At 51.7% G+C, this 24,114-nt stretch overlaps 7 protein-coding genes across 7 annotated transcripts; 4 read left to right on the top strand and 3 right to left on the bottom strand.

The window, feature by feature from the left end:
• Positions 1-612: 612 nt before the first annotated feature.
• On the bottom strand, positions 613-2,232 carry QC761_710970 (uncharacterized protein). The gene is made up of 3 exons (XM_062882647.1): positions 2,105-2,232; positions 1,899-2,041; positions 613-1,845 (listed from the first exon to the last, which is right to left on the bottom strand). The coding sequence occupies exons 1-3, from the start codon at positions 2,163-2,165 to the stop codon at positions 1,048-1,050; spliced, it is 1,002 nt and encodes a 333-aa protein (XP_062728711.1). The 5' UTR covers positions 2,166-2,232; the 3' UTR covers positions 613-1,047.
• A 529-nt stretch (positions 2,233-2,761) lies between these two features.
• QC761_710960 (uncharacterized protein) lies at positions 2,762-5,116 on the bottom strand (the record flags this gene model as incomplete). Its single annotated transcript, XM_062882646.1, has 1 exon — positions 2,762-5,116. One exon carries the CDS (start codon positions 5,114-5,116, stop codon positions 2,762-2,764), a length of 2,355 nt encoding a protein of 784 aa, XP_062728710.1.
• Positions 5,117-5,958: 842 nt separating this feature from the next.
• POL1 (DNA-directed DNA polymerase alpha catalytic subunit pol1) lies at positions 5,959-10,911 on the top strand. Its single transcript, XM_062882645.1, has 3 exons — positions 5,959-6,392; positions 6,460-8,837; positions 8,889-10,911. The coding sequence occupies exons 1-3, from the start codon at positions 6,101-6,103 to the stop codon at positions 10,641-10,643; spliced, it is 4,425 nt and encodes a 1,474-aa protein (XP_062728709.1). The 5' UTR covers positions 5,959-6,100; the 3' UTR covers positions 10,644-10,911.
• Positions 10,896-13,081, bottom strand: QC761_710940 (uncharacterized protein). Its single transcript, XM_062882644.1, has 4 exons — positions 12,571-13,081; positions 12,249-12,518; positions 11,994-12,198; positions 10,896-11,945 (listed from the first exon to the last, which is right to left on the bottom strand). Exons 1-4 carry the CDS (start codon positions 12,811-12,813, stop codon positions 11,074-11,076), a joined length of 1,590 nt encoding a protein of 529 aa, XP_062728708.1. The 5' UTR covers positions 12,814-13,081; the 3' UTR covers positions 10,896-11,073.
• Positions 13,082-13,116: 35 nt separating this feature from the next.
• QC761_710930 (uncharacterized protein) lies at positions 13,117-19,364 on the top strand. Its single transcript, XM_062882643.1, has 10 exons — positions 13,117-13,144; positions 13,207-16,462; positions 16,520-16,534; positions 16,604-16,757; positions 16,834-16,871; positions 16,953-17,612; positions 17,682-18,317; positions 18,385-18,516; positions 18,581-18,683; positions 18,746-19,364. The coding sequence occupies exons 2-10, from the start codon at positions 13,781-13,783 to the stop codon at positions 19,066-19,068; spliced, it is 4,743 nt and encodes a 1,580-aa protein (XP_062728707.1). The 5' UTR covers positions 13,117-13,144; positions 13,207-13,780; the 3' UTR covers positions 19,069-19,364.
• Positions 19,365-19,691: 327 nt separating this feature from the next.
• Positions 19,692-20,780, top strand: QC761_710920 (uncharacterized protein; the record flags this gene model as incomplete). The annotated part of the gene is made up of 1 exon (XM_062882642.1): positions 19,692-20,780. The coding sequence occupies one exon, from the start codon at positions 19,692-19,694 to the stop codon at positions 20,778-20,780; it is 1,089 nt and encodes a 362-aa protein (XP_062728706.1).
• Positions 20,781-21,973: 1,193 nt separating this feature from the next.
• QC761_710915 (uncharacterized protein) lies at positions 21,974-23,408 on the top strand (the record flags this gene model as incomplete). The annotated part of the gene is made up of 3 exons (XM_062882641.1): positions 21,974-22,421; positions 22,487-22,941; positions 23,001-23,408. The coding sequence occupies 3 exons, from the start codon at positions 21,974-21,976 to the stop codon at positions 23,406-23,408; spliced, it is 1,311 nt and encodes a 436-aa protein (XP_062728705.1).
• Positions 23,409-24,114: the final 706 nt, after the last annotated feature.

Raw genomic sequence — 24,114 nt, 5'->3', positions numbered from 1 at the left:
CAAAATTTCCTCATCAATACTCCACCACCACCATCACCACCATCCCCACCCAGCATCCAGTCAAAATATCGTGGTTGGGAAATGGAGGAAGGCTTACACATATGAGGCAGCTGTTGTGACCTCACAGGCATATCACATGAGTGGCAGTCTTGTTTTTAAATCTGGGTGGTAAGTCTCCCTATGAGTATCTCTATCATGCACCTAAAGACAGACAGCCGTAACTATACAGGTGGAAAGAGGGAGTTCCGACAGCAAAAAAGAGAAGAATGCCAAAGTTAGCATGGTGGCCAAGTTAATACTGAGTCATCGTGAGTAGACAATTATATGCCTGTAAATTCGACAAGATATTTGGATATGAGGTACGTTATGGACAGATGCCAAGTATTGATAGCCAACAGCAACGGTATGCCTTTCGGCTGGATGGGTTGTAAAGATGGTAGTTAGTCGTCATAAATGAAGGTAACTATGTAAATAATGAAGCTTGAAGAACAGCTGTAATATATTGAATTGTCCACCCAAATCATCAACCCACAACCGCTTCACACTGATTATCTACATTTGCTATCATTGATCGAGGCAAGCTCAAAGGAATAAAAGCTATCCATGTCGGGGGCAGAGGGCTTATCAGCAGAAAGAAAAAGCAGAAAAACGCCCTCCAACGCCATGCCAGTCCCCTTCTTTTTCCTCCTTGTCCCAATGCCCTCCTCCCATATTATACCCCCATATCCTTTGTGACTGTTGCATAGCCATGATTAAATCCTCGCGCTTGATCTGCTTCGTTGCATGCTTTGCAGGGACACTCTTTGCGACTATTTGTCCCATCGTAGGTCTTATAATGCCAAAACTCCCTCCCAACCCATCCTCTGCCCCTCATGATGCCAGCCTTGTCCGCCCCTGAGTAGGCTGGCCAAGAAAACATCAACCTCCAACTCGTCGCTCGTAGCAATAATTGGAGAAAAAGATGGCGTGCAATGTGATGTCGGGGGAGGTCGGCTAAACATATGATACAGATCCTCGCGTTTTTGCTTTTCCTTCTCTCCGGTTTATTCATCTTCTGAAACCCCTGCCCCATCGGTTGGTGTTGGCCTTACTAACCAAGCTATCAGAGTACAGGCTCGGTCCAGTAGGAGGTGGCTTGCCGTTGCCACCAGAGGATGATCCATTAGAGTCAACCTGCATGGGCTCTTCAAACCCCCACCTGCCGTCGACAACGCTATCGTCCTCATCGTAACCGTTGTTTCGGTTATTCTGACTGCTGGTGTGAGGGGCGGGAACATTCGGCACTTTGTGGTAAACGCTCAGAACCCTCCCATCGGCTGTTTGTTTGTCGAACATGGCAATAGCATTGTCGGCACCCTCCTTGCTTTCGAAGATGATTTCGGCGATGACGATCGGGCTCTGTTTGAGAATCCGGCACGATGTAATAATTCCACCAACAGGGGTCATGGCAGACTCGATATCGGCCGCGGTAGTGCCTGGGGCGAAGTTTTGGGCCATAACGACATAGGGCCCAGCAAGACCACGGATGCTGAGGCCTTTGTTGAATGCGTTGTTGTTGGCAGAGGGACCAGCGGGAATCTGCTTCTGCTTTTGCTTGGGACCTGAGGGCGGCTGGACCTGAAATCCCGATCTTTCCAAGCCATTCGCTATCTGCGCGGCGCGACGTTTCACACGGGGGCCGGTGGGTGCGTGTGATGGGGGCGCATTGGGGTTCGTGATGCGGGTGGCGAGAGAGGAGGTATTGCCGTTCATGGCCTTGGGGCCTTTCGGAGGTTGGGTGTGGAGATCGTGAGTCCATTCACCGTTGATGTTGCCGGTACTATGCCGGGGGCCCTTGGGAGGTTGCTAATATGGTCAGAATAGGAGCCGCAGTTGTGAAATAAACGAAGAGATCGAACCTTCTTCACACCAGCACGGCTGGCGAGAGTCCCGCCAGGTGCGGCGACCTTGGGAGCACTGCCATTCGAACCGGAAGTGCTCGAGCGACGACCTGTACTAAAGATTTTGGCAGCGAGCGCCTCGTTCTTCTTTCTGGCGCGACCTGTGGCCAACAAGAGGGATGGTTAGAACTCGTCATCAGAGCCTTTTACGCAAATACTCTTACCGTCCTGAATGATTTTTTCAAAGTCGCTTGCGACTTTGACAGTATCCTTGGTGGGAGCCATCTCGAAGTTGCTGGGTGATTTCGTATGCCAGCTCCAAGTTGCACCCACTGCATCGCGCTTTGGAGCGCGTTCAACCGGGCGCAGGGCCCGAGCGTATCGGTGGAGCTGGCCTTCACTTGCGCACGTGCCAAGTTGGCCCGCCTTCTCGTGCACGTGCTAATGTCAACCCCAAGTCTTCACTATACACTCCAATCCCCGAAAGTTCGTTAAAGTGGGGCCGTCTGCTAACAACTTCACAACTTTCCTCTACAACCACCAATTATTACGCGGAAAAAAGGGTATTGCCAAACTCGACGGCCTTTATTGATCTATTTTTATCAATTTTCCCACTTCGTTGTAGTTATTATAAGCCAAAAGATATGGTTATTTAAAGGTACCGGTCCGAGCGCCCGAGCTAACAAACCTTCAAGTCGTAGACTGTTTGAGGTTAACATGCTTCAGAGCACCAAACTGCAATTCTTGGTTCAAAGACATCTCGGTTGGTTAGATTAGTCCATCGAGATACTTGCAGCAAATAGTCTTATACGCCAACATCGTACATCCGTATGTTCACTAACTATACACAGAGACACCACGAGCCTCTCACAACCCCTTACTTATTCCCACCTCCAATTCTCCTTTACATCCTCCGTGATCTCATCAGTACTCGCATTCTTTACCCAGTCTTCGTCCTTCAGATCTGGGCTTGGGTTCTGCCGCCCTGCTCGCCTCTCTGGATATAACCTCTCCAAAAACCCTTCAATCATAATACTGAGACTCCTCCTCTTCCCCATAAGCTGCTTCGCCACCGCCGGTCTCACAAGCCTCTCATGACAAGCCACATCAATGGCCGAGATCATATGCCGGGCAGTAGCCATCGCCTCCTTTACCTCTTCCTTGTTGGCCTCGAGCGCTTCCAGCGGAGACTTTGTCGGCTCCTCCGACCAGGCCAGGGTCCTCGCGTGTGTGTTCAACACTGGGAAAAGCCGGAGGATGGTGTTGCTAATCTGCTCTCCGTACTGATATCTGGTCTCATTATCCTGCTTTCGGAACTTGGTCTTGGCGATACGCGCCAAGTGCAGGTACAGACGCATGGTCAAAAGATCGGGCTTCTTCAGCTCCTTGAGCATGATGTCGATGATTTTCGTTCCGTTGTCAAAGACGTTGGTGTTGTTCCGGTCGTTGACGCACGAGTTCATACCGAGACGGAAAGTCACTCGGTTGAGCATACTCGGAGGGTAAGAGGCAATGATTTTGGCCACCTCACCTGATGCATGACCAACTCGCAAGCACTTGAGGTATGTGTTGTAGTTGATGTGATCGGGCTCGATCTCGAGCGTCTGAGTCATATACTCCCAGTACTTTGGCGCAATCGCTGTCTGCTTCAGATCAGAAAGCACCTCCATGACCAATGTCAACGTTTGTCGTCCCGGGTTGGCGTATTGAATCGTGGCAGCCGGTCCTGTCCTGGCAAGACCTGCTCTCAAGGCGGGCGGGGGAGGGGCCTTTCCAACTTCGTCAACCTCTTCTTCCTCCAAACCCTCCTCCTCTTGTTCCCGTGCTGCTTGCTCTGCCGCCCTTTGCTCTCGCGCCTGTGTTGCCCGACGAAGCTTCCTGCTGATGGAATCTGGCACCGGGAGCAACATGGTCTGTTTCAAGAGATCAAAAATGCTCCCCTTCTCCTTCTTGTCACCCGGCAACAAAACTTGGCTCATGGCCAACACCAGCTGCTCATCCATGATGAGCCTGCCGCTTCTCCATCTCGCCACCACGTCCTCCCAGACTACTCTCGCTTTCTGGATGGACTGCTCCACATTTCGTCTGATCTGGGCATCCGAAAACTCGGAAAACTTGTATGTGTGTGATTTGACCTCGAATCTCAGGGCGTTCAACACGATGGTAAACGTGATCGAGTCGGGGCTTCTCAAACCGTTATTGGCGGTTTCAAGAATTTGAAACATACTGTCGAGATCGTTTGCTCGCCCGCAGACGTCAAGGACCGCATTCATGTGAATGGTTGTCGGCTCGAGTGTCATGCCTCCGACTTGGTGTTTGCTGAGCATGGAGCGGTAGATTTTTGTGGCTTCGGCCACTGCTGTCTTGGGATGCGCCGAGGCAGCACAGCCTCTGAAAAGAACAGTGTATGTTCTTGCGTTTGGCCTTTGTCCTCGCTTTTTCATTTCATTGAAAGTCTTGATGGCAGCCTGGAGGCGCCCCTTGTCCAGTTGATAGTCGATCAGGTGGTTCCAGGACACCTCAACCTTGGTATCCACCGAGGCCATACGCGTCATCATGAGGGCCTCGTCCCAGTTGCTGGCAGCGAGTGCTTTCTTAACGTGGTTGCCGATGTGAAGGGGGTCTTTGAGGTACTGGAGATGCTTCTTGACGACCTTTTTAACCTTGAGCAATTGTTGACTGGGCAATTCTTCCGATCCAGTATCCGTGAGCTCCTTGTTGCTTGGGTACGAATTTCGGAATGATTCCTCGGGCGTACTGGCAACTTTTGGTTCCTCTGATTCTTGCGCCTGCTTCAACGCCTCCTCAATATCCTCGGTCGTAAGAACGCTGGACTGAGGCGGTTCGGAACTCGTTTCCCACTCGGCATTGGACCTCATGGCCTCCCGCATTTTGAGCTTCTTCGGTCGCCGGAGAGCCTGCTTTTCTTTTTCTCGCACGTAGGGCCCGTTCCGCCTGCCGTCCTCTCCTAACGCTGCTCGGATCTCGTTCTGGTCAAGAACCATCTCTGCTGGCACATCCACCCCTATCCAGCCCTTGACCTGCTCCAACCCTTTTTCCAGGTCTCTTCGATTGACGCCATACGCTTCCGCGAGGGACTTGTGTGTTGAATATTTGCGGCGGGCAGAACTGGGGTTGCGGATGGCTAGTTGCAGAGGGCGCAGGAGCCTTGATTCGAGCAGTATTGGGGGGCGCATCCTGCCCATGTTGATGATGCATGACCGACAGACGAACATGGCTGCGGTATCTGGTGCGCAATGCGCAGCACTTTACTTTGTTTGATAACTCTGTCCAAGTCCTCTCCCGTTGGCTCCTTAACACTCTGGCGCAAAGCGATCCTTGGAGTTCCTGTGCCGTATAGGTTTTCGTGACAGTTTGTTTCGGCCGGTAGTTTGACAAGAGTTCTCGATCAATCGATCAAAGGTCCCTCGAGGTTGGCGGTTGGCTGATGGTTGAGCTGTGCTGGCTTATCGGGGTCCTCGAGTGCTGAAGCTGTCCATATTTTTTTTATCCGTCCAGCCCACTTGCGTCAATCTTTGGCGGGCGGGATTGCCAAGGCCAGCTAGACGGGTGCGGGTGGGGCCATAGATCGGCACTGGCTTGCACCCCATAATCAATGTCGTGCAAGAGTTCGAAGTTCGAACAGCAGGATGCTTGTGGTTTTTGGAAGTGAAAGAAGCTTAAAGAGAGTTATGAATCTCTTTTGAAAGAGAGAAAACAGAACACAGTACCTGATAGGCTTGTGCACTAGAGCTCTACATATAACTACCGTGAGCTTGAAGGTATTGTCCCATCACCATGGACCCATGTCATGATATTCTGGTTATTGAGGCTTCAAGTTACTCAGGAAACTACAAGCTACATGAATATACCATCCTGAAAAACCTCACGTAAGTATAGCAAGTTGTGGTTGAACACGGCACACATATGTTGCTGTCTTTGGTGTAAGTGACGTTGAATTTGGCGGTTTGATCCCAGCCTTGTTGCCGAGTGACCCCTGTCACCAATCAAACAGGGGTACGCGCCTGGAGACGCGACACACGAAAAGGCGCGTCCAACCCACTTTAACACCAGCGGCCAATTAATGGACAAAAGTTGAAGCCCACCCTCCTGACAGCATCCAGCATCGCCCACCGCCGCTTCCTGTCTAGGACAACCAACAGAGTCCCCGATCTCTATCCATTTTCCTGTAGTTCGGAAAACAACTCAACCTACCAGCCATGTCGAGAGCAGGGAGCAAGCGGGACAAGTTCGCCGAACTGCGCGCCCTTCGAGAGTCCGGCAAAAAGAAGTTCGACACATACGAGGTCGAAGAGGTGGAAGATCTGTATGAGGAGGTCGACGAGAACCAATACAAGAAGATTGTGCGCCAGCGTCTTAACGAGGACGATTTCGTTGTTGACGACAACGGGGAGGGCTATGCGGATGATGGCCGAGAGGAGTGGGATCGCATACCAACTGCCTATGACTCGGAAAGCGAGGATGGAGTTGAAGAACGAAAGGAGCGTAAATGTATGTTCTATCTTCTTCTGGATTTGGACTCATTAAAGACCGTTGGCTAATCTAGCTACAACTTCAGCCAAGAAACAGCGAGACGAGGAAAAGGCGAAACGGGACGCCAATGATCGAAATATTACCGAATACTTCACCAAAGGCGCCACCAAGACACAGTCCAAACCCAAGGTCGTTAAGACAGAAGATGACGACAAATTCCTTGCCGACCTCCTCGGAGAGGTTGACGCCAATGTTCCAGCCCCCGTCGTGAGATCATCCAAGAAGAGAGACCGCTCAGCCGAAAGGAGAACGACCCGCGCCCTTTCTCCAGCACGAGAAGCCCGTCAACCGGCCCCCAAGAAGAAGAAGGTGATCGATGACAGGCTTTCTTCACCATCCCCCGACTATGATATGGGTGAGGACAACTTCTTGCCTCCTGCCGAGGACGAGCCAGCAGCAGCTCCGGATGTCATGATGAGCGATCCTCCGTTGCCATCTTCCCCTGCTGCAAAGGTTGCGCAACGAAGAGTGCAACCAAAGGCTGTCATAGAAGAGGAGGAAGAGGACGAAGATATGATGGAGGTTGCTCATACTGGCGCGGTAACTGCTGCTAGCGTCAACATCTCTGCTTCTCGTCCGGTCAAAAAGATTATCAAGGCGGAGCCTCGGCCCAGCGCCGCTGTTACATCGTCCCCTATGAAGGCTGCCGAGCCTGCCATTGACGCCTCCTCTTGGAACGGCCTAAACCAAAAATTAAACGTCGTTGGACACTCGCAGGCCGAGGCCAGAGGGATAGGCAAGATCGACTACAAGGATGCTATCGAGGAAGATGGCAGTCTCAACCTTTTCTGGACCGACTACACAGAAGTTAACGGGAGTCTCTGTCTTTTTGGAAAGGTACTCAACAAAAAGACTAATCACCATGTCAGTTGCTTTGTCAAGATTGACAACATCTTGCGCAAGCTGTATTTCTTGCCCCGCAAGACCCGTGTTCAGGGCAAGGTCGATACTGGACAAGAGGTTGAAATGATGGATGTCTACAATGAGGTCGACGCCATCATGACCAAGAAGAATGTTGGCATGTACAAGATCAAGGCTTGCACTCGAAAGTACGCCTTTGAACTTCCCGACGTCCCGAAAGAGGGTCAGTACCTCAAGCTTCTCTACCCCTACACCAAGGCCCCCATCGACATGAACACTACCGGGGAGACCTTTTCACATGTTTTTGGCACCAACACAGCTCTGTTTGAGCAATTTGTCCTGTGGAAGAACATCAAGGGCCCTTGCTGGTTGAAGATTGAAGATGCCGATTTCGGCGCGTTGAAGAACTCGTCTCACTGCCGTTTGGAAGTCTTGGTGGATCATCCCAACATGGTCGCGCCCTTCAAGGACAGCGAGAATGTGGAAGCGCCTCCATTGACTCTCATGAGCATTGCCCTGCGCACCATCTTCAACGCCAAGGCCAACAAGCAAGAGATTCTTGCCATTAGCGCGAGAATCTACGAGGATGTCTCTCTTAGTGACACCACACCTGCCGACAAGCTGCCATGTCGAACATTTACTGTTGTTCGGCCCCAGGGTACTGCTTTCCCCTTGGGCTTTGAAACGATGGCCAAGGAGCGCAAGAGAGGGCTCGTCAAGCTCGTGAAGGAGGAGTCAGCCATGTTGTCTTTTTTCCTAGCGCAGGTGGATGTGGTGGATCCAGATGTCATCATGGGTCATCAACTAGAGGGCGTGGACTACAGCATTCTACTTAGCCGCCTTCACGAGAAGAAGACTCACCAGTGGTCTCGTCTGGGAAGGCTGAGAAGAAGCCAATGGCCGGCATCGATGGGCAAGGTTGGCGGCAACGTATTCGCCGAGCGCCAGATCATGTCTGGACGACTGCTCTGCGATCTTGCCAACGACGCCGGCAAATCAGTCATGATGAAGTGTCAGTCCTGGAGCTTGACGGAAATGTGCAATCTGTACCTGCCTACCGACGTTCCTCGCAGGGATCTCGACAATGAAGCAGCGCTCAAGAGCTTGGCTGTGACGAAAGACGGCCTTATGGACTACATCTCGCATGCTGAGATTGATACGTACTACGTTGCTGCTTTGGCTCTCCGAACTCAGATTTTGCCGTTGACCAAGGTTCTTACCAACCTTGCTGGTAATTCTTGGGCCAGGACGCTGACGGGTACCCGTGCTGAGCGCAACGAGTACATTCTGCTGCATGAGTTCCATCGGAACAAGTATATCTGCCCAGACAAGGAGCCTTTCAAGGGTCGTGCTCGGCCTGAGGATGAGGAAGACGGTGGCGAGGCTGGTAAGAAGAAGGACAAGTACAAGGGTGGTCTCGTTTTCGAGCCCGAGAAGGGTCTATATGACAAGTTTGTTCTTGTCATGGACTTCAACTCGCTGTATCCCTCCATTATTCAGGAGTACAACATCTGCTTCACTACTGTTGATCGAACGTTTTTGGTAAGTGGACAACAGCCCCCCTTTTGGGTGCCTTTACTAACATGAACATAGTCCGAGGAAGATGGCGTGCCACAGGTCCCTGAGAAACAGGACCTCGGTGTTCTCCCCAGACTCATCGCCACCCTCGTCGACCGTCGTAGGCAAGTCAAGAGCCTAATGAAGGACAAGACCGCCACCCCCGAACAGCTTGCAACATGGGACATCAAGCAGCTCGCCCTGAAGCTAACAGCCAACTCCATGTACGGCTGTCTGGGATACACCAAATCCCGCTTCTACGCCCGACCCCTCGCCGTCCTCACCACCTTCAAGGGCCGCGAGGTTCTCCGCAGCACCAAGGACCTTGCCGAGAGCATGCAGCTCCAAGTCATCTACGGCGACACCGACTCGGTCATGATCAACGCCAACGTCGACAACGTCGCCGACGCCCTCCGCGTCGGCCGCGAGTTCAAAGCGGCCGTCAACGGCAGCTACAAGAAGCTCGAAATCGACATTGACAACATCTTCCGGCGCATCCTCCTCCAAGCCAAGAAAAAGTACGCCGCTGTCAACCTGGTGGAGACGGACGGGAAGTATGTCGAGAAGATGGAGATCAAGGGTTTAGACATGAAGCGCCGCGAGTACTGTCCTCTGTCGAGGGAGATCTCCAAGAAACTTCTGGATGAGATCTTGTCAGGCAATGACATTGAGGACTCGGTGCAGAAAATCCATGATTACCTCCGCGAAATCTCGTCCAAGATGCGCGAGGGGAAGGTTCAGATCCCAAAGTACATCATCCTCACCCAGCTGGGCAAGTCGCCTACCGAGTACGGCCAGAACGGGGATACGATGCCCCAGATCCAGGTCGCGCTGCGGGAGATGGCGAGGGGGAAGACGATGCGGAAGGGGGATGTGGTGTCGTACATCATTACCGGCGACGCGAAGCAATCCTCAGAGCACTTTGCCAAGCGGGCATACACACCCCAGGACGTGCTAAAGGCTGGGTCGGAGCTGAGTCCGGATGTGGAGTGGTATATTGGGAAGCAGATCTTTCCTCCGGTTGAGCGTCTTTGCGCGAATATCACCGGGACTTCTACAAGCCAGTTGGCGGAGAATCTTGGGTTGGACCCGAGGAGGTTTGCGAACAACAACTCCAACGCTGGGAGTGGTTCTGCGGGGGGACAGGATCTGGAGATACACCCGCTGGAGTCGCAGATTCCGGATCAGGTTCGGTTTGCGGATTGTAAACGGCTTTTGTTGAGGTGTAGGGCGTGTAAGGGGACGGCTGCGTTTGAGGGTTTGTTGGGGTCGGTGGAGATGGTTACGCCGAAGGGGCTTGCCTGCCCTTCTTGTTCGTCTACGTTGTCTACACTCTCTATTGTTGCGCAGGTGGAGGCGCAGGTGAGGGAGCAGACGTCGCGGTATTATGAGGGGTGGCTTGTCTGCGGGGATGCAGATTGTGGCAACCGAACTAGACAGATGTCCGTCTATGGGGACCGGTGTCTTGGGCCGAAGGGGCTGGGGAGGGACTGCATGGGGAGGATGAGATGGGAGTTTGGGGAGAGGGATATGTATAACCAGCTCGTGTACTTTGCTTCGTTATTTGATGTTGACAAGGCCAAGGAGAAGGCTACGAGCAGGGCGACGGGGGGTGAGACGGGGGAGGTGGTGACTGGGGAGACGAGGGAGAGGGTGATGGTTATGGCGGAGCATAATAGGGTTCGGTTTGGGACTGTGAAGGGGGTGGTGGATAGGTATCTGGATAAGTGTGGGAGGCAGTGGGTGGCGATGGATACTTTGTTTGGGAAGTTGGGGTTTGTGGCCAACTGAGGGAGTGGCTAATGGAGGGAGTACTGCTTACGGATCTGTCACGTCTTTTCTAGTTTGATGGGTTCCATAGTAATAGTCTGGCATAGGCGGATGGCGTTGTCTTGCTTTGGCTTTGAGGATTTTGTAGTTTATCACTAGGCGTTGCCTTTTTATTGTTATGAAATAATGCGCACCTTATATACTGCTCCTCTGCACCTTCCTGCCAGCGAACTAACTTATAAACTTGAAGCAATGGCAGCTTCGACAGCTTTTCAGGTCACTCTGGTTGGCCATTTAGAAAGAAGGAGCAACTTCGCAGTTGTTAGCTGCTCCTACTTTTCTGTCTTGATTCCATTGTTCACACCGGTCAAATACGCATTGAATAACCTCTCGTATACTCTTACACCACCTCCCCCCACAACACCCCCCATCTTACACCCCCCCCAATCCCTCACTGCACCACCTCCCCCCCAAACCCAACCGGCCTCCTTCTCCCCCCATTCTCCGGCAATATCGCCAAAGCCTGATAAACCTTCCCCATCCCCCCGGGCCCCCTATCAACCAACCTCCTCCAAGCCTTCTCCACCGCCCTCCCCTTCTCCTCTTTTCCCGCCCTCTTAGCCAGCACCTCAGCCCGTTCCCTAATCCCCATCAACTCCAAGAAAACCCCCTGAGCAACAGGTCCATGAACCTCCACCCCTTCACTCGCTCTCGTAGCCGACTCCGCGATGCCCGCAAAATCGACATCAACTGACAAATCAGTAAGTCCGGGCTCGGCAAAAGGGGAGACACGCCTATGTTTGCGGATGCCACGGAGGGAGTTGGTGGGGATGGTTCCATCTCCAGGCCCGTAATCAAGAATAAGAGCTGCGCCGGAGGGTTTGGGTTTTGGGTGCTGGGGGGAGCCGCCTATCCGGGCTGCAAAGTCGCTTGCGTAGAGGGAGGCGTCGGGGCAGACTTCTAGGAGGGCGCCGGGGCCGACGGTGGATTTGAGAGCGCGGAAGCGGGGGGAGGATTCGGGGAGGTAGAGGGAATGACGGGTGGAGGAGGTCGCACGGGTGAGTTGGAAGTCGGGGGGTGGGGTCTCCCTGGACTGGGTGGCTGGTGTCTTGAGGGATTCGTGGGTTGAGCCGGGGGGTGTGGGGGAGACGAGCATTTCGCGCCATTGGAGGGTTGGGGTGGTGATCTTGTTGGAGGGGGAGGAGTTGTCTGTTGAGGAAGGAGCTTCTGATGTGGAGGCAGGGACGGAGACGAGTTCGAAAGCGTGGATGGGAAGGGCGTCGAAGAATTCGTGGGCGACGATGAAGGGCATTTTTTGGGGGGCTATTGAATGTTAGGTTTGAGCAGCGTAGAGGAGTGGAAGTCACTTACCAATAGGAATTGACTTGATGGTCTCGGTCCACACGATGGGCAGGGCGTTGTATTTGCATACGCTGTGATAGCCAACCTTGGACTCGGTCATGGGAGCATCTTCGCCACAGAGAAGGTTCTTTTGAGCCATTCTCAGCTCGGGACTGGCCTCAACCATGTAGATGGCGTCTATGCTATTGGCAATGGCTGGGAAGCTTTGTATTGTCTACCAGTTGTTAGCTATGACCTCAATTCAGGAGACATAGCTGTACATACCCTAAGAACATCATCCATGAGAGTGCCACGTCCTGGCCCAACTTCAATTAACTCGACGCCCTGACTCTGGCGTCCCTGAGCTAGCCATTCCGTTAGGAACCATACACCAATGAGCTCGCCAAATACTTGTGAGATTTCTGGTGATGTGACAAAGTCACCCTTTAAGCCAAACTGATCCCGGTCTTTCTCAATGGCTCCAGTGTAATAACCTCCGATATCAGAAGTCAAACACATGCGCATAAAACTGGCGAGGGGAATTGGTCCAGTCAACTAATGATATTGTGAGTGTGAGCATGAGATAGGTACATGAGTGAGAGCTCACCTCAATGGCAGCTGCCAGCTGCTTGGCAAGAGGAGTTGACCATTTTCGATCTTTGTCCTCATCAATATCTCGTAACCCCGTTGTAGCAGAAAAGTTACGGTGTTGTGATGTCAAAGTGGTGGTGCCACTCAAACGGTTGTTTCCAAGTCTTGGTAATGAGCTTAAGCTCGAGCTCCTGGTGGAGGAAGCTCTTGGGAAGATACGGCGAGCGTTGCGAAGGGCTCGAGGCACGGCAGACTTCATGTTGGACGACTGGTGCAGAAAGTCTCAGTCATGCATCTTCTAGAAGATCATGAAGTTTGGAACAGAGAATATATGGCGGGCGGGGAAAAGATCTCTCAAGACGTTCGAACCTGCCTGGTGTTACACCTGCGCTCTTACTTGATGCTGGAGCTCCCGAATGATTATCGTTATCTCTTATCTTATCCGAGACCTCATAGAACCCTAACCCGATATCACCCAACGACCTATCCGACCCAAGTGGTGACCTTTAACTCAAACACCAAAAGTGGATGCCTTCTTGATCCTTTTCTGTGTCGTGTAAAAAGCAAATCGAAAATTCTACTCCATCGAGGTAGGTTATTATGACACCATCTAAATCACCACGTTGCTTGTCATTTGTTTAACCAACTGCAGAAAGCTTGAATAATGAGGGGCTACCAACAATTGCTTGTTTGCACCACCTCTCGACCAGCCACCATGCAAAGATCTTTCTCAGTTATGCCCAACAGGCCGGGACCGCGGGAAGGATGCAAAATCCCTCCTATCCGGGCTTGCTCCTCCGCGGAGCCTCGCCTTGGCAATGTCACAAGTTCCAACAACCAGTCCACGATTTGGAGTCGCAACATGACCCCTTGACCAACGAGCTTTTTTTTTTTTGGCAAGATCTAACAAGAGTTAACCTGTAAGACTAGCTGGAATCCTACCATCCTATGCAACATTGGGGCCGCAATTACAGCGTTTGTGGCGCTACCTGCAGCCATCATGCACGATGTACCACACACGGTTGTTCTCAGCCTCCTCTCCTGGCCTTCGAGACTTCTGACCCCTGTACATGTTCTCAACCAAGACAGACATAATAGGCGCGGCATGTATAACAGCTTTTGGCCTGCTCACAGCAACGTGATGGCACTAGGCTGGCCAACCATTGTCTAGCCTGCCACTGGACAACTTCACGCCCAAAACGAACTGCCTACCACATCACTACACCATGGCGAGCCCGCATCGCGGTAATGAAACAGAGAAAACCCATCCGCTCATCGAAGCCGCCAAAGCAAACGATTTTGAGAAGGTCAAGGAGCTGCTGGATCAGGGAGAGGATGTGAATGTGAAAGATGAAGCGTACTATGGACAAACCGCCATATCGTGGGCGGCCGAACTGGGTCTTTTGGAAGTCTTCAAGCTTTTATATGAACATGGCGCCCGTTTGGACATTCTGGACGTCGACGGCAACAGCCCAGTCTTCTGGGCTATGAACAAGGAATACGTCAACGTGATTGAGTATCTCCTCGCCAACATCAAAGAAAAAGACATCTCACACAAGTACTGCGCCGGCAGGAGCATGCTGTTTGTGGCTACCGAGTATGGCTCGGCAGAGGATGTCAAACGTTTCGTTTCTTCGGACTCTAACGTGCGCGACGACGATGGGCTGACGCCGCTCATGTTTGTGGCTCTGTATTCTCGCAATGCAGTTTCCAATGCCGTTGCATTGCTCGAGGCCGGTGCGGACCCTCTCTTGGAGGATGATGAAGGCCGCACTGCGATATACTATGCTTGCCAACGGGGGAAAGCCGAATTGGCCAAATTGTTGCTCGACAGGGTCGACGGCAGCTTTAATGTCGACGGCAGAGGACCCGAGGCAAGACCTCTTATCGAAGCTGCTAAACAGGGCGATGTCACGATGATCCAGCTCCTGCTCGAACGAGGCCCTCAACTCGAATTTCCCGATGAACAAGGCAAAACACCACTGTATTGGGCTGCAAAGAACGGCCATATCGAAAATATATGTACCCTCATAGACGCTGGCGCCGACCCTTACAGACTATGTCGCCCACCCGTTCCTAACGGAGACTGGAACCTGACTGCCTTTGCTATTGCGGCAACTAACTGTGAAGAAAAGTGGCACGACTTTATTCACCAAGACCTCAAGCCGGACCTCACAATCCGGAATGACGAACGTGGCGCAACGGCTTTCCACCTCGCTGCATATTTCGGCGTTGAACCCGCAGCTCTGCAGCGGATGATTGCCGCCGGTTGTTTAGTCGACACCCCAGATATGGATGGCAGGACGCCGCTTCTCTTGGCCTCCGAGCGTGGCCATAGTTCAATCGTTGCTATTCTTCTTGAACATGGCGCAGATACCGAAGTGACGGACAGCAGGTTCAACATGACGGCACTCATGTTGGCCGCAGCGAATGGGCGTGATCAGGTCGTGGAACAGCTTATCCCGGTTAGCAAAGCTGATGCCCGAGATGGCGAGATGGCCACGGCTCTGCATTTCGCAGCCCGTAGTTGTTCTGCCAGCACTGTGGAGACCCTGATCAAGGCCGGCCCATCTCTGATCGACGCTCCCAACAGCTACGGGGGGTCGCCTCTTTTTTGGGCCGCTAATCATGATCGCCCAGAAGCCGTCCGGGCTTTGATCAGAGCTGGGGCAGATATCTACATGGTCGATGTCAATGGAAGGCCAGCGATATCATTCTGTATTCACAACTTGAATATGATCAAAGCCTTTGTCGATGAGGAGAGAGAGCAACCTGCGCCTGGGAATAAGGAAACGCCCCGTGTGCGTGCGATAGAACTAGCTTTGCGGTATGCGTGTGACGAAGAGGAATATTCTGGTTCTAGATCTCCAATCTTCCCTCTGGACAGCGCAGACGACGAGGTGTATCTCAAGGCCGTGGACGGGGACGGCAGGAACTTGGTGTCGTGGGTAGCCCAGTACGGACACTCTTTGGAGATGGAAAAGCTGTGTAAGAAGCCGAATCTCGACTTCAGAACGGCAGATGACCAAGGTCGTACCCCTTTGCACTGGGTGGCCCAAAACAAAATCACCAGCGCAACCGAAACGGTAATGATGGTCAGAAGTCTTCTCGACCTCGGGGTTTCTCGTGACTCTCGGGACAAAGCCGGCCGGACACCACTTTCTTATGCAGCAGAAACCGGTCTCTTGGAGGTCATGCAGCTTTTGGTAAGAAAGGGCGCAGAGGAGGACAGCCAAGACAACAATAAGAGAACGGTGCTTTCTTGGGCTGCCGCAGGGGGGCACGAAGACTGCGTTCGATATCTTCTGAGTGTCAAGAGTGTAAGGCCAGACAGCAAAGACGCCGACGGCAGAACTCCACTCTCGTGGGCCGCTGGAATGGGTCGCTTGGAAGTTGTCAAAATGCTGCTTGCTCGGCGTGATTGGAAGGGCCCGGGTGAGGATAGTCATAATGGTCGGAGCAAGAAGGGTGCTTCGGCGACAAATGAGGCGGCTGTGGATATCAACTCGCGTGACAACAAGTCACAAACACCACTCTGGTATGCGGCTGACAATCAACATCTGCCTGTATTCGAGACGCTGCTCTTGTATGGGGCAAAATCAGACATCAAGGACAACAAGGGGAAGCTTCTCAAAGACTACCTCGACGAGAGGATACAGAAAGATCCGGTATCGGAAACAAGAACTCTGAGGACCATGTTTGGGAAGCTGAATCCATCCGGATTTCTCTGGCGTGAACCATCAACTATGACTACTCGGGTTGACAGCGAGTTCAGCGCAACCCTTCTGTATTACTCGAAAGATAATCTCGAGATACACACCCCGACAGTCGCGTCAATCCTGCAGGGGAAGCGCCCACCTTCCAGAGAAGACATGGCATGTGTCTGGACACATCTTCCTGCCAACAACGTGAGTTTGCCTTCAGCTCACCGTATAGAAACCATGCTAACGGTTTCACATGCGTAGATGCGATGGGTTGAGGTATGTTCGTCAAATACACAGATTAAACAACCTCACCTTAGGTGACTAACACTGTGCCGAAACTCTCAGGTGCTCATGGCGAAACATTATGAGGCTTTGGGAGAGGGCTGGCGAGCCAATGTTGTTTTGAAACCAAGGTTGTGGGAGCAGCATCAACACAAGTCACAAGATGGGCAGTACCACGCAAGGTTCATGCGTCCGGCGTGTCGTCCGTTCGCCTTTCGTAAGCCTTGATTCCTCGGACACAGATTCTCTGGGACTGTCGACAGGGGCTAACTAAGCCGGTTTGACACTCGCAGCCGAAGAAGATCCAACTGAACAAGGCTTGGTCCTTTTTGTGAGTAGCTGGCGTCCAGTCTTGCCATCTCCTTGCTCTTTAAATAGCATGGTTCACAGTGAACTAACCAGCTGACCACAGATGCCGTATTTGCATTGGGAGCAGGAAGAAGAACAGCGAAAGCTCAAAGACGTCCTGGTAAAAAAGTCCGAAGCCAAGAAGAAGATATTTCCGACCGAGAATGCCGCCAAAGAGTATCGCCGTAACCTCGTCCGAACAGCACTTGATGATAGGAGTCTCTGCGGAACCGAAAAGCTGTATTGGGCCTACCTCGACGAAGAGCACCCGCTGCATGGTCGACGTACGCTCGACCAATTCTACTACCACACGCTCGCGGACACGGAGAAACGTGACCAGGACCAGACCTCCTTGAGGTACTTTAATGAAAGACGACAGACCCTACACTCGAAAGAGTCAGAGGATTTGAAACCCACAATTACCATGGTAGACCAGCTATGGATGTGGGTGCTGCCAAAGTGCGGGAAATTGCCGAGAACTATCATCACTGCCTTTCCACAACGATCCAACAGGATGACGACAAAAACCTCCAAGATTATGACATCACTGGTGTCTAATATTTTTGATCGATTTCGCGAGCAGTCAGCGAAAGGTGATGCATCGGTTGACGAACTGGCAAAAATCATAGTCGCAGAGTGTGCTCGGATATACTTTGATCCTATGAGTAACCGGAATGAGTTGGTTCAGTTTGTCGAGATATATCGGACATCAATTGGTGAAATTGTGAGCCTCCCTCTTATAAACTGTCCCCGGCATTAACTGTGACTCATTCTAACAAACCTGTGCCACCAGACTGAGGATGAGACCAACCGCTTCCTCTCTTTTCAAAACAACATTCCAACTGCCGATGAGGAACAGCCTGACGCTTCGTCTGACAACAAGGCAGGCGAATCAAAGGCTCTATCGCCACATGCCGAGTTTGATGAGGTTCCCAAGAAGTTGAACGCCATGATTGACATCAAAGCTGATATTGAAGACTTGAGAAAGATCAAGGACATTCGCGATGAGCTTCACATCATCTCATCGATTTTCCATATACAGAAGAACATTGTGGAGACTCTAGATCATATTCTCGAAGACTTTGAAGAGCAAAGAAACACCATGATCCTAGAGCAAGAGCGGAACCTCGGGCCGCCACCTCCATTCAGAAGACGAGATGACAGCCGTGCTTTCTCGAGACGCACTGTTAGCCCACCTTTCAGACGCCGAAGCTCCAGCCCCCCATTTAGAAGAGGCAACCCCTACCCGCCTTCTAGGGGGTTCCGCTCGCCTTCCCGGAGACGAACCCCAGATATTATTTACAACAATGCAGGGATCGAACAGGATTCGGATCGGCAGAAGTACCATTCGCCAATGCTGGAGGTTGTTACTCGCAACATTGCAGAGGTCGTGCGCCTGGAAAAGTTTGCTGAAAGAGCTATCCAAGCGGTAAGTCAACATGGTTGCCTTCCCTGTTGTTCGCGAAGCTTGTACTAATAAGATGATTGCTGCTTAGATTGAACAACTGCTGGATTTGAAGCACAAGCAGGCTAACCTCCAGCTGACGAGGGGAATCTACAAGATCAACGATGAGAATGACAGGCAGGGCAAGACGATCATGTACTTTACTGTTGCAACCATTATCTTTGTAAGTTTCCCCTTGTAACCTGAAGTTATTTGCACTTGAGCAGCTTCGCTGACCGGAAATACAGCTTCCGCTATCATTCATGGCCTCCTTTTTGACCATAGAGGTTGAGGAATTTCCACGTGGCGACACCGGGAACCTGTCATTGAAATTCGTCCTCATCATCATATGTGCGTATAGAAACATGTCGCTAGGCTCGCTGCACACTCACTGACTGTCTTGGGAAAAATAGTTTCGATTTCTGTTGGCCTAATCATTCCATCGGTGTTCCTGGCTTTCAATCTTGACAAACGAACTCGTGACCAACGGTGGCAGAATTTGCTGAATAGCTTCAAAGAGATCATGGGGCTCACGGTGAGGAGTACAAGTGACGGTTTGAAGACAGGCAAAAGTTGGGTGAAGAGGCGGGGCGATCGGGCGGTCAAGACCAAGCAGCGGGATCCTGAGATTGGGGGTGGTGTCACCTTGATTGGTGTTGACAATTCTCAGTTTCGGTCGGGAGTTGAGAATAGGGACGGTGATGTCGGTCAAAAAGGGGTGAGGGTCACTAGGTGATCGGCTCGGGGGGTCTACATAGGCGGCAGGAGGCGAAGGCTACTTCTCATGTGGGTTCTAGCACTACGGATGGTATCAAGTAGGGGACTCGTATGTTGATGCTGGTACCTTAAGGAAGGCGCCGAAGACAAATTCCATACTATGACAGAGGCCTTACCCAGCTACACCTTACAACATGGATTGATTATCAGAAGGAGTTGAGCGATTGGTAAAAATACTTAACGATGATGGTTGGGCACATGTCAACCTCTTTTGGCTTACCGTACGATACTGATCCGTTAGCATTTCACCGCCACGAAAGTCCAACACACTGATATATATCGAGTATTGGTTAATCCTATGGGGGTTACGGGCTTCTTTGAATCTTCCTTAATCAACGTTAACGGACGTGGTCGTATAAGTTGTTCTTTGGCTGCTGCATACGTATCAACGTTGTACTCCCTGACAAGGGTTAGGGTTGCCGTCGCAGAGTGATGTCAGGCCGCAGCGGGAGCTTGGGGAGCTCCGCCAAGTGTCCATACAGCGCTCGCCAGCCAGCAACGAACAACTGTCCAACCTCGACATCTGACACCTTCAACTTGCAACCCTAGAAACATACCACTTCACACCCACCAACCGACACCATGGTTCGATTCATACCCGGAGTGACGGCGACATCGCCAGGTACCAACGAGAACGGCAGCGATCCCCTGACGGACCTCACCCTACTGCTCAACCGCCTCCAGCGCACCATCCTCCACGCCGACGCCGAACGGGAAGCCAGGCTCAAAGAGAGCGAGTTTGAAAGAGAAAAGGCGCTGCGCAATATCACTTATGCCCGGTCGCTGCTCACAAAGGTCGAGCAAGACACCCTGGGTATCAAGATTCATGCGCGCCGGCAGGATCTCCAGGGGGATCTCGTGCGAAAACGGGAGTTGCTTGAGCAGTTGGCGGAACGGCTGGCTGATTTGACTGAGGTGGGGAGCAGGCGGGATAATGAAGAGGAGAATGAGGATGATACTTCGGAAGGGGAGGATATTCTGGCTGATATCATTGTTACGCCAAGTGCGAGTGAGAGTCAAGATTCCATTTCGAGACCGACGGATGAGGAAGAGCTGGATGAGGATGATGATGATGATGGGGTGTTGGGGACGCCGCAGTTTCAGGGCGAGCCAAGGCTGCCGAGGCTACCGCCGCCGCCGGTGCATACGCCTTCTCAGGAGAATTTACAGGCTGGGATAGCGGCTGCACAATCAACGACGGAAACGAAGGCTGAGCTTCGGCCGAGGAAGGGTCGGGATGATAGGCCGACGAAAGAGGACAAGCCGTCGGCGATATCTTCCTCTTCTGCGCTGTTTGGGGACAGGGACAATAAGTCTGCGCCTACGACTGCTCTCTCGGCGGTGACGACGACGGAAGCTATTCTTGACCACCAGCGGGCGGAGCAGGATGCCTTGTCGGAGTCTATTTTGCAGCTTGCATCCCAGCTTAAGGCATCCTCGCAGGCGTTTTCGATGAGTTTGGAAGAGGATAAGGAGGTGGTGGAGAAGGCGGGGGAGGGGATGAACAAGACGGGGGAGGGGATGGATGCTGTCACGAGGAGGATGACGACGCTGCAGAGGATGACGGAGGGGGAGGGTTGGTGGGGGAGGATGAGGTTGTATGCGATTGTGTATGGGTTGATGGTGGTGTTGGTTTTGGTGGTTTTTGTCATGCCCAAGTTGAGGTTTTAATTCCTGTGGCATAGATATGAGAGGGCGTATTCATGATACCTGTTTGGTGTCTTTGGTTAGCATCTTTTATATGGCGTCTTGATGGGCTATACTCGATCGCGCCCTCCGTCTCTGGTAGCAGCCCGTTCTTGCCATTCCAAGTATTAAAGCCAACGTCATCTTATTTCTCAACAAGGCAGGGTAATTGACCTGGGCAGGAAGGAGCGGCCTCTTTTACTTCGAGGTTGGCAATATTCTGAGATCATTATCTCAAGTCTTTTCGATCCTCACCCACAACTTCACCTGTACCACATCATTCCAGCATTCTTACCCACACTATTTACCATCAGTCCCGCTTGACCGAAGCAGAAGCTACCGACGGACAGACATTCACTCATTCGTCTGTTCACAACAAAGTCCCTGAGATGGTGACCGGTCGAGGAGGTCGTCGATAGGTATTCGTGATATCCTATTGTGCATTCTAATACAATTTACACGCCTACTTATTCTTCTTTGACATCTGTTGACTATCTTTCGAGGCCTCATATACTGGCGGCATCTTTCAGATTTCCTTCATCCGATCTATCGTCGTCTTGAGGAAAGAGCAAGCCAGCGAAGTCATCACGATAAGGGGCAGTTCACCTTTTTTGTGGCAATTTCCTGGCAAGTCTCTGCGAGTCTTGTCCACACCCGTTCGGTCCAAGGACACATTATTATCTTCTCTGCTCTTAAAGGCAGCAAGCTGACGAAACCATCACGGAGCACAGAAGATTATGATTCAGCAGTCTCTGACAGTCTTTACTGACCCCTATTCATACCATCACTGTTCCTCTTGACATATCGATACCTACTCATCCCAACTTACATATCTTTGAGAGCTTCGCCCACGTACCAGCTTCAGAACTCACACCATACCTTGATCAATCTACACCACAGCCCATTCCATCCCTTCTACGCCATGAATATCTAGGAAGGAGCAGACAAAAAAGTCAGCACGATAAGATATTATCCCCTCAAACTTTTCTCCCTCTCTTATCGGATCACTCTCGTTCCTCCATCCATATTTATGAATATCTTCCCCAGCTTCGAAATATCCTCGGCGACTTCTATCAAGCATCACACTTTGATCCACGTCCATGGTCTGAACCTCGACCAGAACCCCCAAACAACATTTCGACATCTCACACAAGATACACATACACAAGCTCATCATCATGTCCCGCGGCATCCGCTTCAAGGTCAAAGACCTCACCTTTAAGGAAAAGGGAATGTTTGCCAAGTTCACCATCGCTGTCTGCGGGTCCTTCAAGAACAACCCCAACACCCACTGGAACGACACCAACCTCCACCGCTGGATCACGCTCCGGGGCGGGCGGTATCATAGAGGAGCTACCATCACGAGGGACGTCACTCATTTTGTGACGGACGAGGATGAGCTGAGGTCGAGGTCTCCGAGGGCGGTGGAGGCGTTGAGGAACAAGAGGATTCAGATTGTGCCGTTGGAGTGGTTGGAGTTTAGCATGATCAACAGGAAGGTCTTGCCGGCGGTGAAGGGGGGGGAGTATGACTTGCGGGAGGGGGTGAGGAGGGAGGGGGAGAGGGTTAGGAGGGAGAGGAGGGTTGAGATGGGGAGGGTGTTGGGGGAGAGGGCGGTTAATACTAGTGAGTTTTGGATGCCCCCTTTTTCGTTGGTCGGGGTGGGAGGGGACTGACGTGATGATATTCAGATTTATATCGGGTTTACACGGATGGGACATTTTACCGGTATGAGGTTGAGTTGTTTCGGGAGTCGAATGCTGTTCAGGGGCCAACGCCGGAGACGACGCCGGTGAAGCTGCAGCTTCCGGCTTTGTGTAAGGGGGTGTCAGATCTAGACTCTGAGGTTGAGACAAAGGCAGAAGTGGGATCAGAGAATCAGACACCGACAGAAAAAGAACCGGGTTTCTCTTTCCACCATCCTGTGGTCATCTTTGAGGATGGCCCTGAGCTGGACGGTCAGCCCAAGTACCGCACACCCATGGATTTGCAGCTGGCTTATCGTCAGCTGCCTACTCTCACGACTGTTACCCCCGAATCTCAAGACGAAGTTGACCCTGAGGATGTTGAGATGGACATTGAGGCTGAACCAGAGACACCCACTAAGACGGCCAGAGCTGACCGCGGGGAGAAGTACACACTTACGGTAAGCCTGTTCACTCCCTCCTCACTACCCCTCTACGTACACTAATTTCCACACGTCAGCTCTACGAATCCCTAGCCCAACCCCCCCTCTACTTCTTTTGCGCCAAGTACTCCAAGTCCAGCACGGACACCTTTCCCAAGTATTACCGTCCCTCGGAGACGCCGCAGCTCTTTTGGACAGAGTACACTCACTTTATTGAGTTCTTCCACAAGAAGACGGGGTTGGAGTGGCGGAAGAGGTTGCTGTTCTGTGGTGAGGGGAAGTCGGGTGCGGGAAGTAAGAGGAAGGGGAAGGAGAAGGAGGAAGATGATGAGGAGGCGGGGGAGGGGGAGGGGGTGGAAAAGGGGTGGTTTACGTACTCTCCTCCTGGGGGTGGGAAGCCAGTTGGGTGGGTTCCGGAGGAGTGTATCCCCAAGGAGAAGGAGGGAGAGGTGGAGGGCAGTGGGGTGCCGGATGGGAGGGGATAGAGGATGGGAATGGGAATGGGAATGGGAGGGTATTATGAGAAGACAGAGAAAGCATGAAAAAAAAAGGGGGGGGGAGGAGGCGTTAAGTTCGTATACCAAGGGGAGGTTTTATTGTTGTATGCGTTTATCTATTTCCTTTAAATGTTGCTATCATGGTTCTATACCTTGCTTTTACCCAACTACGTATGTACTTTCCTTTCTATACGCTGTTTTCATCTTTCTATGCGTTCATTTATCTTTCACCTCCCAGTGTACACCATATAGCTACATGATCGTGCACCTTCCGTATTAAATATAACGCGGTCGCTTTATGTTGATTTACCTTGTTATACAACGTGAAGGTGCCTAGGTGCTATAAGTCGTATATAAAGTCCCATTTCCAGGCGTAAATGATATGAATGAATTAGCTGTGTCAATGATATGAGAGCCTTTTGACAAGTTCTTATGTATACATACGAAACTAGACAACAGAAAGGCATTCTCCGACTGAAAGAAACATATATATCCTTTCCATATATCAGGGAAATACTTATACAATGGGGCTGTCAGCCACTGGGATCTACCCCTTACTCTAGGTTTATATACATACTTGATAAAGCTGTTCAATGTTAGGTCCACAGATGTCCGTCTATGAACGAACTCGGACGGTTGTTTTGGGTGTGGTGCTGTGAGGAGGAGAGTTTAATAACCCAAAGGGGAGTGATTC

The sequence above is a fragment of the Podospora bellae-mahoneyi genome, chromosome 7 (assembly GCF_035222275.1).
Source record: "Podospora bellae-mahoneyi strain CBS 112042 chromosome 7, whole genome shotgun sequence".
In the NCBI taxonomy this organism is placed as follows: Eukaryota; Fungi; Ascomycota; class Sordariomycetes; order Sordariales; family Podosporaceae; genus Podospora; species Podospora bellae-mahoneyi.
This window is presented reverse-complemented; position numbering and strand designations above follow the sequence as displayed.

Bases quoted from the DNA above. Each gene is read 5' to 3' on its own strand.
- QC761_710970 (XM_062882647.1), bottom strand. From the start codon at position 2,165: ATGGCTCCCACCAAGGATACTGTCAAAGTCGCAAGCGACTTTGAAAAA. The intron at 2,042-2,104 runs GTAAGAGTATTT...TGTTGGCCACAG, and splicing joins TGAAAAAATCATTCAGGACG to GTCGCGCCAGAAAGAAGAAC. The intron at 1,846-1,898 runs GTTCGATCTCTT...TGACCATATTAG, and splicing joins GCCGTGCTGGTGTGAAGAAG to CAACCTCCCAAGGGCCCCCG.
- POL1 (XM_062882645.1), top strand. From the start codon at position 6,101: ATGTCGAGAGCAGGGAGCAAGCGGGACAAGTTCGCCGAACTGCGCGCC. The intron at 6,393-6,459 runs GTATGTTCTATC...CTACAACTTCAG, and splicing joins AGAACGAAAGGAGCGTAAAT to CCAAGAAACAGCGAGACGAG. The intron at 8,838-8,888 runs GTAAGTGGACAA...ACATGAACATAG, and splicing joins CTGTTGATCGAACGTTTTTG to TCCGAGGAAGATGGCGTGCC.
- QC761_710940 (XM_062882644.1), bottom strand. From the start codon at position 12,813: ATGAAGTCTGCCGTGCCTCGAGCCCTTCGCAACGCTCGCCGTATCTTC. The intron at 12,199-12,248 runs GTATGTACAGCT...AACAACTGGTAG, and splicing joins TCATGGATGATGTTCTTAGG to ACAATACAAAGCTTCCCAGC. The intron at 11,946-11,993 runs GTAAGTGACTTC...AACATTCAATAG, and splicing joins CATCAAGTCAATTCCTATTG to CCCCCCAAAAAATGCCCTTC.
- QC761_710930 (XM_062882643.1), top strand. From the start codon at position 13,781: ATGGCGAGCCCGCATCGCGGTAATGAAACAGAGAAAACCCATCCGCTC. The intron at 17,613-17,681 runs GTGAGCCTCCCT...CTGTGCCACCAG, and splicing joins GGACATCAATTGGTGAAATT to ACTGAGGATGAGACCAACCG. The intron at 18,684-18,745 runs GTGCGTATAGAA...TGGGAAAAATAG, and splicing joins ATTCGTCCTCATCATCATAT to TTTCGATTTCTGTTGGCCTA.